This window comes from Ictalurus punctatus, chromosome 25 (assembly GCF_001660625.3).
Source record: "Ictalurus punctatus breed USDA103 chromosome 25, Coco_2.0, whole genome shotgun sequence".
NCBI lineage: Eukaryota > Metazoa > Chordata > Actinopteri > Siluriformes > Ictaluridae > Ictalurus > Ictalurus punctatus.
The window spans coordinates 4467019-4481056 of record NC_030440.2 but is presented as its reverse complement, the minus strand read 5'-3'; the positions used below and the strand labels follow the sequence as shown (position 1 = coordinate 4481056).

Here is a 14038-nt window from a genome sequence, read left to right as displayed (position 1 = left end):
AATCTCGCCACCCTATGTAGTGCACTATATGTTTACTAAGGAGTGGTTTAGGGATTCAGCCACAAAATGGCTGAAACACGGGAAAGTGTGAGCCGTGTGGCTCAAAAAATGTGAATAAACAATGATGTTGGTGAAGTTTGTAAACATTTGTCGGGACGTACGTTTATGCGAAATCACTGCGTTAAATCTAGCACGCTGTCCGGTATGCTACTATTAATGAGTTTTGTTTAATATTTATGTTTCAATTCAGTTAGCTAGTTTGCTAGCTTTGTTAGCTACGCTGGAGTTGGTTTCAAACTGGTTAGCTGGTATGCTAGCGAACAAAATGTAGTGATCAATTCTGTCCGTGTGTAAATACAAAATATCACGTTTGTAAGATTTTGTCAGTTTGAGACAGTTATTAAAATGTTTCATTTGTGAACTTTTCTTCCATATGACAAAGCAAACTGAGCGTTTGGGCACTCTGTCACTTACAATGTTAAATTTAAGTTTAGTATACTTTAACTCTCAGTGGTGCCGTAAGAGGTGAATTTCCCTTTGGGATGAATAAAGTTATCTATCTATCTATCTGTCTATCTATCTATCTCTATCTATCATAGCCGGCTACAGAACAGGTGCATGCTGTAAGTCTTCACTTCTGTAGTTATTTTTGTCAGAAGAAAATGCAGTTTGTGTGTAGAGATAGTGATAAGGTGCTTGGTGTAAAAGAAAGGGTTAATCATTTTAATTAGTAGACAGATGTGGTGAGATAAGTTGGCCGAGCATGTCTAATTTCTCCCCTCCTTGTTTTAGTTGTGAGAGAGCTCCGTGTCGAGGATGACGTCCATCATCAAGTTGACGGCTGTGTCCGGGGTGCAGGAGGAGTCCGCTCTCTGCTACCTGTTACAGGTGGACGAGTTCCGCTTCCTGCTGGACTGTGGCTGGGACGAGAGCTTCTCCATGGACATCATAGATGCGATGAAAAGGTACTTAAGGAAACGTCCACTATGAAACAGCTTCTGAATCCTAGGTTTGAGCTCGGGCTACCGTCTTTGCGGAGTCCTCATGTCAGTGTAGGTTTCATTTGGGCTTTCTGGTTTCCTCCCACCGCCCAAAAACATACCAATAGGTGAATTGGCTATGCTCAACCACCCTAGGTGTGAGTGAGTGTGTTAGTGTGTCTGTGTGTGTGTGCACATGAGTCCATTCAGGGTTTATTCCAGTGGATACACTCCACATCCACAGTAACTCTGAGCTGCATAAAGCAGTTACTGCAGATCAGTGAATATACAGTATTCTAATATTAGTGATATATTAGTGAATTCTGGTGCCGATGTGTTTGGTGCTGTATTTCCGTTGTTCGTTTAATGTGAGAAAATCTTCAGTGATCTCAAACACAAAGGAATAGCAGTCCCCAGCTGAGAAAAAAAAAGGTCTCCAGGACGTCCCCTAAATGGCCTCTACCAACGTCCCCCAAACGTCCATGTGTAGGGTCCCCTTGACATCCTACGGACGTTGAAGGGGACGTTCACAGGACATCCAGCGTCCTACTGCATTCAGTAGTGTTATGATTCTGACGTCCTCGGAACATCCGCCAGCGAACGTTATAAACCAGACCAAATGACCAAACCAGACCTAAGTGGACGTTCGCGACATCTGGGGGACATCTCCTGTTTGCTGGAGTCAGGTTTCGCGGTCAGCCCTTAAAAACAAAAGAGCAAGCAGTCATACTACACAGTCCATTGACTTTTCATTCATACACATGCGAATGCTGGAGAAAGGAAACGCAAGCTTTATGTAAAGACGTTTCGCAACGTTCCAGAGTGAGAGTTTGGCGACCGATAGAAGATCGTCACGTCACGGCGTGACGTCTCTTCAGAAAATCAAGTCCCGATTATAGCGACGTCGCACCATCCCATTTTATATGGCACAGCTTTAAAAGAATATAAAATCAACGTTAAAAGAGAAGTCGTATGGATTGCAGTGTCATAAAAGAACGGATGGTATGTTTTAGCGTTGGCGTGCAATGTCATTTCGGGTTGCTGCAGCGGTCTCCGAAGAAATTTCGCATGCTGAAAGTCTAGTGTGACCGCCACTAAATGGTCTAAAGTGCTGCTGCATCACCCTCTTCAGGTGAAGATCAAGCAACGGCTTACTAACAGGTAGTCGAATGGCATTGTGGGTAATGTAGGAAACCGTTAAGAAAAGTTAATACAGATCAACGCGAATGAACGAAATGTGTTTTCTGTTCTCAGAACATTAAGTACAGGTGAACGCAGTCTTTTTTTTGCCCTGTTTATATTTTACTCTGGTTCTATGGCTGTTTCAGGTATGTCCATCAGGTCGATGCGGTGCTTCTGTCCCATCCAGATCCACTTCATCTCGGCGCTTTGCCTTATGCTGTTGGCAAACTGGGTCTCAACTGTGCCATCTATGCCACTATCCCTGTGTATAAGATGGGTCAGATGTTCATGTACGACCTCTATCAGGTATGAACGTGGAGTCATGTGTGAGAAGGGTTTGGGCAGAAAATGCTCATTAAAATAATGCCGTGGTGAATTATACAATCTAATGCAAACACACAGAGAGTATTGTTTCTGATGCCTGTTTCTCACAGTCTCGTCACAACACTGAGAACTTCGCCTTGTTCACTCTGGATGATGTGGACTCGGCTTTCGACAAGATCCAACAGTTGAAATACTCTCAGATTGTGAATCTGAAAGGTAAGGTGCTAATACAGTTCATGCAGTTTATAATAAACGTGTCTTAAAATGGCTAACTCACATCAAAATACACTAGAACGAGCAAAATCCATCAAAAACATGTGCAACAAAGTACCCTTATCCCATCTGTGAAACATGGTGGTGGTAGTATCGTGGTTCGGCCCTGTTTTGTACCTGACGGAGCTTGAGCGGTCCTGCAAAAAGAATGGGAGAAACTGCCCAAAAATAGGTGTGCCAAGCTTGTAGCATCATACTCAAAAAGACTTGAGGCTGTAATTGGTGCCAAAGGTGCTTCAATAAAGTATTGAGCAAAGGTTGTGAATACTTATGTGCATGTGCTTTTTATGTTTTTTCTTTTTAATAAATTTGCAAAGATTTCAAACAATTTGAGGAAAATAATTAATTTAATCCATTTTGGAATAAGCCTGTAACATAACAAAATGTGGAAAAAGTGAAGCGCTGTGAATACTTTCCAGATGCACTGTAGATCTGTTTATACTGCAAATGTATACTGTAAATTGTTGATGGAACTACAGGGTCCTTACTGTCAAAATGGAAAGTGCTACTTAGTCCACTGTCTGAAGTTGAATAGGAAACAGTCGACATGTTTCTCAGTCAAAAGTCATGTGAAGAAGCAGTATGATCACGCCTCTTATATTTCTTTTCTTTCTTACAGGTAAAGGACACGGTTTGTCCATCACTCCTCTCCCTGCGGGCCACATGCTCGGTGGGACCATTTGGAAAATCGTAAAGGATGGAGAAGAGGAGATTATTTACGCGGTGGATTTCAATCACAAGAGAGAAATGTAAGTAGATGTCCTAAAAGCATAAGAGGTACAGTATTTTAGAGTTTTAGATTATGAAACGAACCCGTTTTCACTTGATCTTGCAGTCATCTGAACGGTTGTTCCCTTGAGGCGGTCAGTCGTCCCTCCCTGCTCATCACTGACTCCTTCAATGCCACTTACGTTCAGCCTCGCAGGAAACAGCGTGATGAGCAGCTACTGAGTAAGTCCTCACACTCACTCAGCCTGCTTAAGTTAAAAATGTTAAAATATCTATCCAGATAAATGTGGTCACAGCATATATGTAGGTTTTTGGAATAAATGGGCTGTTCAGTGTTTATAGTATACAGAGATCTATATTTTATTATATATACATCGATCAGCCATAACATTAAAACCACTAACCAGTGAAGTGAATAACATTGGTTATCTCGGTACCATGGCAACTGTCAAGGGGTGGGATATATTAGGCAGCAAGTGAACAGTCAGTTCTCGAAGTTGATGTGTTGGAAGCAGGAAAAATGGGTAAGTGTAAGAACCTGAGTGACTTTGACAAGTGCCAAATTGTGATGGCTAGACGACTGGGTCAGAGCATCTCCACAGTGGCAGATCTTGTGGATTGTTCCCACAAGAAAACTCTAGAAGACTTTCAAAGAAAACTAACTGACCATTAAAATGCATTGACACTCGAGAATCCTTCCGTAAATGTTAAATAAACCTTTCCATACAGAAAACTTCACCATATCAATGATTAGACATCTTTGTTACATGACATTGTTTTTTTTCATCCGTTTATTATTTTCATTAGACTAAATGGCGTGTCCATGTGAATGTGTTCCTACTGTTGAAATGATAATGTATCAGAATAAGAACATTATTTTAAAAAAATCCTGTGGTTTCAGTTACTATCAGCACTACTGTCAGAGCTACTGTCATAAAAGGTTAAGTAATACCTTCTGACCAACCATATTCAAGAATGAAACAATGCTGTGATATGAAAAAGATTTAAATATATACTTCTAAACTAGGGGTGCCCAATACATCGATCGCAAAGGAAGTGGGGGTAGATCGACATTCAAAAAAAACCCAGATGTTAGCGTTTACGTACAGGGCAGCCAGTCTGAGATCTCGTCTTTTCTCTCACCACGTGTGTGCGATCAAATGCGCCAGCGCTAAAGGCTAGCGAGCGAAATCACGGAGTTAACTTTCCAATTTATTTCTACTGAAGAAAGGGTACAAAATGAGTGAGGTAACGGGATCAAGCAAGAAACCGAAGACTTATCACTTCCATGCGGAATGGGAGGATGATTTTTTTTTTTCACAATGTCATATTTGAAGTGCATTTGTCTGATCTGCCAAGCTACCATTGCTATTCCGAAAAAGAGAAATGTGGAGCAGCACTTTAGGACTGTTCATAAAAACTACGACACCGACTTCCCTCCGAAAAGTGAGCTGAGAAAGAGGAAGGTGAATGAACTAAAATCACAGTTGTCCGGACAGCAGTCATTTTTCTCACGCCTGACTTCAAATGCTAAGGCAGCCACCGAAGCATCGTTCCGGGTGAGTCACTCCATCATTAAACACAAGAAGTCATTCCAAGACGGAGAGATGATAAAATTAGGCATTCGTAGATGCAGCTCACTCGTTGTTTCGGGATTTAAAAACAAAACCGAAATATTATCTTCAATCAAAGCTCTCCAGCTATCAAGAAGTACAGTTACGTGGCGCTGTGAAGTCATGGCCAAGGATTTGACACAACAGCTTTGGAAGGACATCACAGATTGTGAGAGTTTCTCACTGCAATTGGACGAGTCTACGGACGTAAGTGATACAGCCCATTTGTGCGTTTTTATTTTGATGGTGTTTACAGATATGACTGCAAAAGAAGAGCTGTTAACAATACTGCCCATGAAAGAACACGGGGGGAGAGGACATTTTTCAGTCTTTTAAAGACTTCATTGACAAAACCCAGCTCCCAGTGTGCAAATTGATATCAGTCACCACGGGCGATGCGCCCGCAGTGGTTGGCAGCGCAAATGGATTCATTGCCAAGTGCAGGGAAGATGATGCTTTCCCTGACTTCCTTAACTACCATTGCATAATACACCAATAAGCCTTATGCGCAAAAATGCTAAACATGAAAGAGATCATGGATGTGGCAACAAAGACCGCCTGTTCTATACGTGCTAGATCACTTCAAAGACGGCTGTTCCGTGCACATCTGGAGAAGGCAGACTGTGACCACTCTGAGCTCCTGCTACACACTGACGTGAGATGGCTTAGTAGGGGTAAATTCCTGCAGAGATTTCGAGAGCTCTGTCCGGAGATAAGGGAGTTTCTTTTTGCTGTTAAACATGCAGAATGCACCCAGCTCAATGATGATCAGTGGCTGCTGAGATTAATTTGGAGAAACCGTGGTCAATATGATCAGCTCAGTTAATGCCTTTAAACGGAAAATGCAACTTCTGTCCTCAAAGCTGCAGCGCCATGATTTTGGGAACTTCCAAAACCTCGTGTCAGATCTGGAGACACAGCGGAAGACTTGTGCGCAATTTAACGTTGCACGCTACACGGAGCAGATTGACAGCTGTCGGTCAGAGTTTGACCGACGCTTTCAAGACTTTGCTTTACTGGAGCCAGTCGCTACATTCATGTGCTACCCATTTAGGGATAATGTTGAGGTTGATTCAGTCGCATCAAAAATTGCAACGCTGTTTCACCTGAACTCGTCTGAAGTGGAGGATGAGATTTTGAAACGACAGACTGACATTCAGCTGAAGTCCAGGGCTCATGGACAGTTTTGGAACTTATTCACAGGGGAAAAGTACCCAAACATGAGGAAATGTGCAACCTCCGTGACTGCATTATTTGGCTCTACTTATTTATGTGAGTCAGCCTTTTCCCACATGAAGATTATTAAGTCCAAATACCGTTCCACAATGACTGATCATCATTTGGAGGCCTGCTTGAGGCTGGCTACCAGCAGCTACTGTCCGGACTATGCAACCCTGGCTGATTCTATTCAGTGTAAGGTAATGTCCAAAAATGTACTAAATTGTAGTGTGCCATAAGGGCTCATGCAGTTATGCAAGGTACATGAACATATATTGTGTGTGTATACATATTTGAAGTATACTCAGTGTATATATATATATAAATGAATATATGTTTCACATTTTTAGCGTAGGTAGATCTCTTTGACTGGTCATGTTAAAAGTAGCTCGCAAGTCAAAAAAAGTGTGGGCACCCCTGTTCTAAACAGTATATCGTTTTCAGTTTGTGTTTAATTCAGCTCTTCTCAGGAAGTCTGCTATCTTTTATTGCTCAGCACCACACTCTTATGTTGTCCCCCTTCCAGCAAACATCATGGAAACGCTGCGTAATGACGGCAATGTGCTGATATCAGTGGACACTGCAGGCCGTGTGCTGGAGCTTGCTCAGCTGCTGGATCAGATCTGGAGGACGAAGGACGCGGGATTGGGCGTCTATTCTCTCGCCTTGCTCAACAATGTCAGCTATAACGTGGTGGAGTTCTCAAAGTCTCAGGTAATCGAGGACACAGGTATTGGAACTGTCCCAGGGTAGTAGCTAAGGTGCGTGACTTGGGTAGGTCCACAGGATGGTATACATTGGTAAGAAAATCTCTATGACCGATTTCCACTATATTTATGTTATTATTCCTCATTGTGAAGGCACAGGGCCAAATGTAGTGTCGTGCAGTATAGGGCAATGTAATGTAGGGCTGTCTGTAGTGTTGGTAAATTACACCTGTCCTGGGTTTTCTTCCCCCCAGGTGGAGTGGATGAGCGACAAGCTGATGCGATGCTTTGAAGACAAGCGCAACAACCCATTCCAGTTCCGCCACCTGTCTTTGTGCCATAGTTTAGCAGATTTGGCGCGAGTGCCAAGTCCCAAAGTGGTACTGTGCAGCCAGCCTGATCTGGAGTCTGGGTTCTCACGTGAGCTTTTCATCCAGTGGTGCCAGGACTCCAAAAACTCCATCATCCTGACGTATCGCACAACGCCGGGCACATTAGCACGCTACCTTATAGACCATCCCGGAGAGAAGATGATCGATTTAGAGGTTAATAATTTGCCTTACAGTGTAATGCTCATCTTCGAAAACCTCAATTGTCATTTAATATAGGAGTTCCATTACACACAAAATGGCATTTTAGCAGCCCCTACATGTGTGTTCAAATTCGGTGTTCGTCCCTTTTGTGTTGCATTAGTCTCAGCATCAGAGGTTCCATCCAGAGCATCTGATGTCTTTTATGCACTTTTCTGGCCCAAGCTTCAGAATCTTGAAGGTTGCAATCTTATTGGCTCATTACACTTTTGAATGCCGGTTTTCAAAGCGAATACATACTTTTGAGCACCGTGACACAATGAGCGTTTCAGATGAGGAACTTCCTTTTCAGACGCTGTTAACAGTAGTGTACCGTCCCTTAAGTGAGACTACCCTAGAAACATTAACAAATGGCCGAACGACCATACGTGCTGCAGTAACACGCTTTCTGTTATAATTATATCCCGATTAATTTTCGCTTATTATTTGACAGCACCTGCTAGAAAGCAAAATCACATTTGATAGTCCAGCACTCTACACTGATTTTTGTCTGCTTAATGTTTGTCTCTTCAGCAAATTTCAATGCAACAGGCTGTTGAATCGTTTGTTGATTTGCTTCCCTTTTTTGTTTTGGCACCAGATTAGAAAAAGGATCAAGCTGGAAGGCAAGGAGCTGGAGGAGTATCTGGAGAAGGAGAAAATAAAGAAAGAAACTGCAAAAAAACTGGAACAAGCGAAAGAGTGAGTCCCCCAGCTACGAATCAGATTATTAACGGGTTATTAGGCTTCGTGTAAACAGAGCTCTGAGGAGCTGTAATTTAATCAGTTAATTACCAAATCAGATCGTAAACCGTAGGGTAAAGCATATCCTAACTGCTCAGGGTGGACGTGGACTCGAGTGACGAAAGTGATATGGATGATGATCTGGAGCAGCCTGCCGTAGTCAAGACCAAACATCATGATCTGATGATGAAAGGTGAAGGAGGGCGCAAGGGAAGCTTCTTCAAACAGGCCAAGAAGTCATACCCTATGTTCCCCACTCATGAGGAGAGGATTAAGTGGGATGAGTACGGAGAGATCATAAGGTCAGTTGTCTCGTTTGTCACATGAAATTCCTGTTATGTTGATTCTGATATATAGATAGATATGTATGTTTGCTGAATAATGTTCGGCATGTGATCCCTTCCAGACCTGAGGACTTCTTGGTTCCTGAACTGCAGGCCACAGAGGAGGAGAAGAGCAAGCTGGAGTCAGGCCTGGCAAACGGAGATGAACCCATGGAGCAGGACCTTTCTGACGTCCCCACTAAGTGCATATCCATCAAAGAGACCCTAGAAATCAGGTTAGTACCCCTCTCCCTGCCCATCTAATATAATATGCCTCTGGTAGTGCTACAGTACAAGAAAGTCAGTTCAAAACTCCCCTTTGTTAAGGGGGGGGGGATTCTTACATTAAGTGCAGGTGTACACAAACTTTTTCCTCATGAGCCACAGATACCAGTTTTTGAGTATCTCCCCCCCAACCCCACCTCCCCCACTGAGAGTAGTTGAAATAATAATGGAGATGAACTGTATTACTGAGTTTATTAGTGATGTTTTATAACCATTATTCTGAGTTACGTGAGGATATCCTCTACTGGGATTCAAGTTTCTCTTTCAAGTTTTCAAGCTGTCACAATAGCAACAAAAAAACAAAACATTAATTGTGGATCTCATGATTACTGGAGCTTGTCTAAGGGTACCTATCTCCATAACGTTCTTTTGCACATATAATAGAAAGCAGTTTTTGTGTATTTTTCAAAATCACAGCTTAAGATGTCTGTAGAAGGTTGGTAACATTTTAGCAACGTTTCACACACAGGTTAGTAACATCGCAATCATTCACATGTTTTCCTGGTGAGGCTGTAAGCTCTCTTTTAAATAGTCATTTCATTAAGATGTCCATGCTTCTATCCCCAGAGCTCGAGTCACTTACATAGACTACGAGGGCCGTTCAGATGGAGAATCCATTAAGAAGATTATAAACCAGATGAAGCCTCGGCAGCTGGTTATCGTTCGCGGACCTCCAGAAGCTAGTCAGGACCTGGCCGAGTCATGCAAGGCCTTCAGTGGGAAAGATATCAAAGTTTATACACCCAAACTGCAGGAGACGGTGGACGCCACAAGCGAAACACACATCTACCAGGTAATCACAGTTAACACGCAAATAAACCTGTTTTGAGAATTTAATGATAGATAAAGAATATAAATAAAGAATGAGTGTGTCTAAACTTTTGACTGGTAGTGTATCTGTATATCAACTCATTTATGCAATTATCAGTGAGTCATGTGGCAACAGCACAATGTACACAGTTATACAGGAAAACAATGTGATCTCGGTGACTTTGACCATGGCATGGTTGTTAGTGCCAGAAGGGATGATTTGAGTATTTGTGAAACTGCTGATCTGGGATTTTCACACACAACCATATCTAGAGTTTACACAGAATGGTGTGGAAAAAACACACCCGGTGAGTGCCAGTTCTGTGGGAAGAAATGCCTTTTTGATGAGAGAGGGCAGAGAAAGAGATTGCAGGAAGACAACAGTAACTCAAATAATAACTCTTTACAACCGTGGTGAGCAGAAGAGCATCACCAACACACACTACACAATGAATCTTGAGTTGCATGGACTACAACAGCAGAAGACCACACCCCATCAACCAAGACGAGGAATCTGAGGCGACAGTGGGCACAGACTTACCGAAACCCGGACAGTTGAAGATTGGGGAAGAGCCAGTCGACTGTGCTGATCATGTGTCAGCGTCACCCTCAGCAACGATCTCGAACATTTATCAAAATGATGGGATTCTGCTTTTAGTCTTTCTGAGTCTGAGCAGCTAGGGGAGAAAACCAAACCTAGGAAGCGTAGCATATTGTGATTTGGCCTGTTAGGACATGTAAAGTTGAACACTCCTGAGTTTCTCCATTTGTGCCATTGTGTTTAGTTCTCCATGACTAGCATAACAGACTACGAGTTTTGGACTGAAGACTGTCAGTCAAGCATGTTCTGTATAATATTAAAGCATGCCCATGCAGTTCTCAGATCAGGTGCATAAGCAAATTATGTTGATATCTATCTTTCGACCTATCGATGTTTGTTTTTTTTGCTGAATATTTGTTCTTTCATGTAGGTGAGACTGAAGGACTCTTTAGTCAGCTCTCTGCAGTTCTGCAAGGCCAAAGACACGGAGCTGGCTTGGATCGATGGCGTGCTGGACATGCGCGTGGTGAAGGTGGACACCGGTGTACTGCCAGAGGACGGAGACACCAGGGATGACACGGAGGACGGAGAAATCACCATGGACGTGACCCCAGACCTCATGACTGAGCCCAGCACCGTCGCAACACAGCGGGCCATGAAGACACTGTTTGGAGAGGACGAGAAGGAGATCTCAGAGGAGAGTGATGTCATCCCTACACTGGAACCATTGCCCCCCACTGAGGTGAGTGAACATGCCAGTGAAGGAGCAGAGGATGTGAACATTCAGGTGATACTGAAATGATGAGTAATGAATATCAGTTACAGCTCTGAGGCATTAATCTGAAAGTGACAGTTCAGTTTTAGATCGTCATAGGGCCAGACTCAAAATTTGTGAAAGCTGTTCAGAAGCTGATTGCTCTATCAGCGGCCATGTTTAACTCTGTGATCCCGTGTAATACAAGACACAGGATGGATTTATGCATGTCTTTGTGTTTGTGTGTGCACGTGCATTCTCAGACTCCAGGTCACCAGGCTGTGTTCATTAACGAGCCAAGGCTGTCAGACTTTAAGCAGGTTCTGCTGCGTGAGGGGATCCAGGCCGAGTTTGTGGGAGGAGTGCTCGTCTGTAATAACATGGTGGCTGTGCGCAGGGTAAGGCTCCTCCACTTCCTCAATATTTTATGTGATTGATTTTTCATGTTTTTTTTTGTGTATTGAATATTTGTTCACCAGCATCCTTTTGTGATGGTTGTCACCCTTAAATCATTTACAATTTTGTTTTACGTTGCATATAAAGTATGTAAGTGCCCTCATTTACACCCCTTCCCATCCTCCTCTAATAACATCTAAAAAGTAAAAGGAGGGGACACAGGAGCTTCCATTAATGAAAAAAGACCTTGCTGATCTGTCTTCCTGTTATCTTTTTCACTCTCATTTTGCTCTTTATCTCATCTTGTCTTGCTTTCTCTCGTTCTCATTCTTTATCTTATTTATTCTCTCGTTAATTCTGTTTGTATATCTTTGGTTTACTGGATCTTTGTGTGTGTGCTTACACTACCTGTTGCTCTTTCTTGCTATCCTGTTCCCTTTCTTTTGCCTTCTTGTGTTGTCTTGTTCTCTCATTTCATCTTTTTCTTTTATTGTCTGTCTTTTCTGTCAATCGTGTCTTACTTCCTTTCTATCTCCCACTCAGACGGAAGCAGGCCGGATCGGGCTGGAGGGCTGCATGTGTGAGGATTACTACAGGATTCGGGAGCTGCTGTATCAGCAGTATGCCGTGGTGTAGCGCCGCTCTTTGGCTCTAATCTGCTCTACTGGGACCTACATATCCTAATTCCTTTGTTGTTGTTTTTTTTTTGTAGTTTGTGTTTATTTCTTGTTTACCTACGCTGTGTGGCAGATGCTGTCCCTGAGTCACTCTCAGTATGAGTGTGCTCACTAAGACATTGCAGGTTCTGAGATCGGTCCTGAACTCTGAACATGATGTTGAAAGCATTGAGAAAATATTTGATTATCTGTGTTGTTTTTTTCATCTTTTGTTGTCTAATGATAAACATTTAGTTTTTCTGAAATGAAAAGAGTTTTATGTCCATATTTATTCTTTCTGCAGGAGCAAATGATATGTTAGGGGTGTGTGGGTGTGTTGATTTTGCTCTGTTATATCCACACAGCAGATGGAGCCATTTTGACCCAATGTTACCATTTGACCATAGATCAGTGTGCACTTTAAAACCTCATACACTCTCACTAGCACTAAGCTGCACAATCAATCAGCTCATGAGAGCAGAAGACACCACAGACCAATATTATGTGTGTGTTTTTATATATATATATATATATATATATATATATATATATATATATATATATATATATATATATATATATATATATATATATATATATATATATTAACCTGCTTGGAATCCCAGGTTGGAGTGGGTTGGAGTGCTCATTCATGCAATTATCAGTGTAAAAAAAATATAAATCAGAGTAGCATGTCAATCCTTTAACTGAGTGGGCTATAACAATGTGTGTATAGTGTAAATACACTTTTGGTAGGTTGCCAGGTTAACAGTTAATTTGCTAGCTAGCTCACCCTTTTCTAAATGTCAAAATTCACAGCTTTGTTTCCTTTCAAATAAATTCTAGACACAACTAATATCAACCTGGTTTTATAAAAACCACACAGACAGACCTATGTCTGACTAATTTTGATCAAAGGTAAATGTGATGTCATCATATTGAAAAATAAAGTTGTAAGCAGACAACTAAAAAGTGAAACATTTGGTTGGACAGTACCAACAATATAAGAAAAACAGGAAACGGTGCCACAGTCTTCCATCAAATACTGATTGATCGTGCGTGGTCACAGTGAACTTAGAAGGAACAGTGCCTATGAATTTACTTCCCTGTGTATGTGTTAACTGAACAACTGTTATTTATCCCCAAGGGAGCAGTTTGACAAACTGACCATCAGCAGCAGCACTGGAAAAGACATAAAACTAATGGCACACATTTATAGCAGCAGTGTCTTGAACTCACAACAGTTTCTGATGAGCCAATGAGAGCCAAGGTACACCAAGCAGCATATATTGCTTATACTGCATAACTGAACAAGTAATCCATCGCCGTCATCTCTAGGAGATTCTCTGCATCTTATTTTCTTTCTTCCTCTCTCAAGATCCTTCGGGCTTTTTGGGTTTTTAAGCAGAAGGTGTCAGAAAAGTAACACAGGGATATCTGGCTTGTGGCGGCAAAGCGTTCATAGTGACGTCACTTTTTGATCCTCTGATGTCTGCTCTTCCTATCATTGTTGAGCAGAATTCACCAAGCGTTTGATCGTTCACCCAGTAACAACGGAACATGAGCTGGGTTTAGGTTCAATCATTTGGTGCGTGTGCTTGGCTGAGGAGCGACTGGTGTGAAATTACCATCTGTGGGATTATAACTGAACGCCTGTAAGTCAGAATCCCACCTAAACGTAATGATACTGCAGTGTCGTGGATCTGCGGTTGGTCTGGCCTAGGCGGGGAGTCCACCGTGGGGGCCCCCGGTGAGCAGAGCTGTTTGCGAATGGGCTGGCTCTCCGATTGCGTACCGCAAGTTTGTGTCAAACCTGGTGCTAAATGACTTGTAAATTACCTGATTCTCTCTTACTTCCTAGCAGGTAGTGCTGTACGACCCATCAAATGTCTATACATTTTTGCTATACACTGAAGATATTTGTGATTGAGATC

General features: G+C 42.3%; 1 protein-coding gene across 1 annotated transcript; it reads left to right on the top strand.

Moving 5' to 3' along the window:
* Window positions 1-43: 43 nt before the first annotated feature.
* On the top strand, window positions 44-12376 carry cpsf2 (cleavage and polyadenylation specific factor 2). Its single transcript, XM_017455682.2, has 15 exons — window positions 44-202; window positions 793-965; window positions 2309-2468; window positions 2597-2702; window positions 3379-3508; window positions 3595-3710; window positions 6846-7033; window positions 7281-7571; window positions 8197-8297; window positions 8438-8641; window positions 8746-8898; window positions 9515-9740; window positions 10729-11040; window positions 11316-11450; window positions 11992-12376. Exons 2-15 carry the CDS (start codon window positions 817-819, stop codon window positions 12082-12084), a joined length of 2364 nt encoding a protein of 787 aa, XP_017311171.1. The 5' UTR covers window positions 44-202; window positions 793-816; the 3' UTR covers window positions 12085-12376.
* Window positions 12377-14038: the final 1662 nt, after the last annotated feature.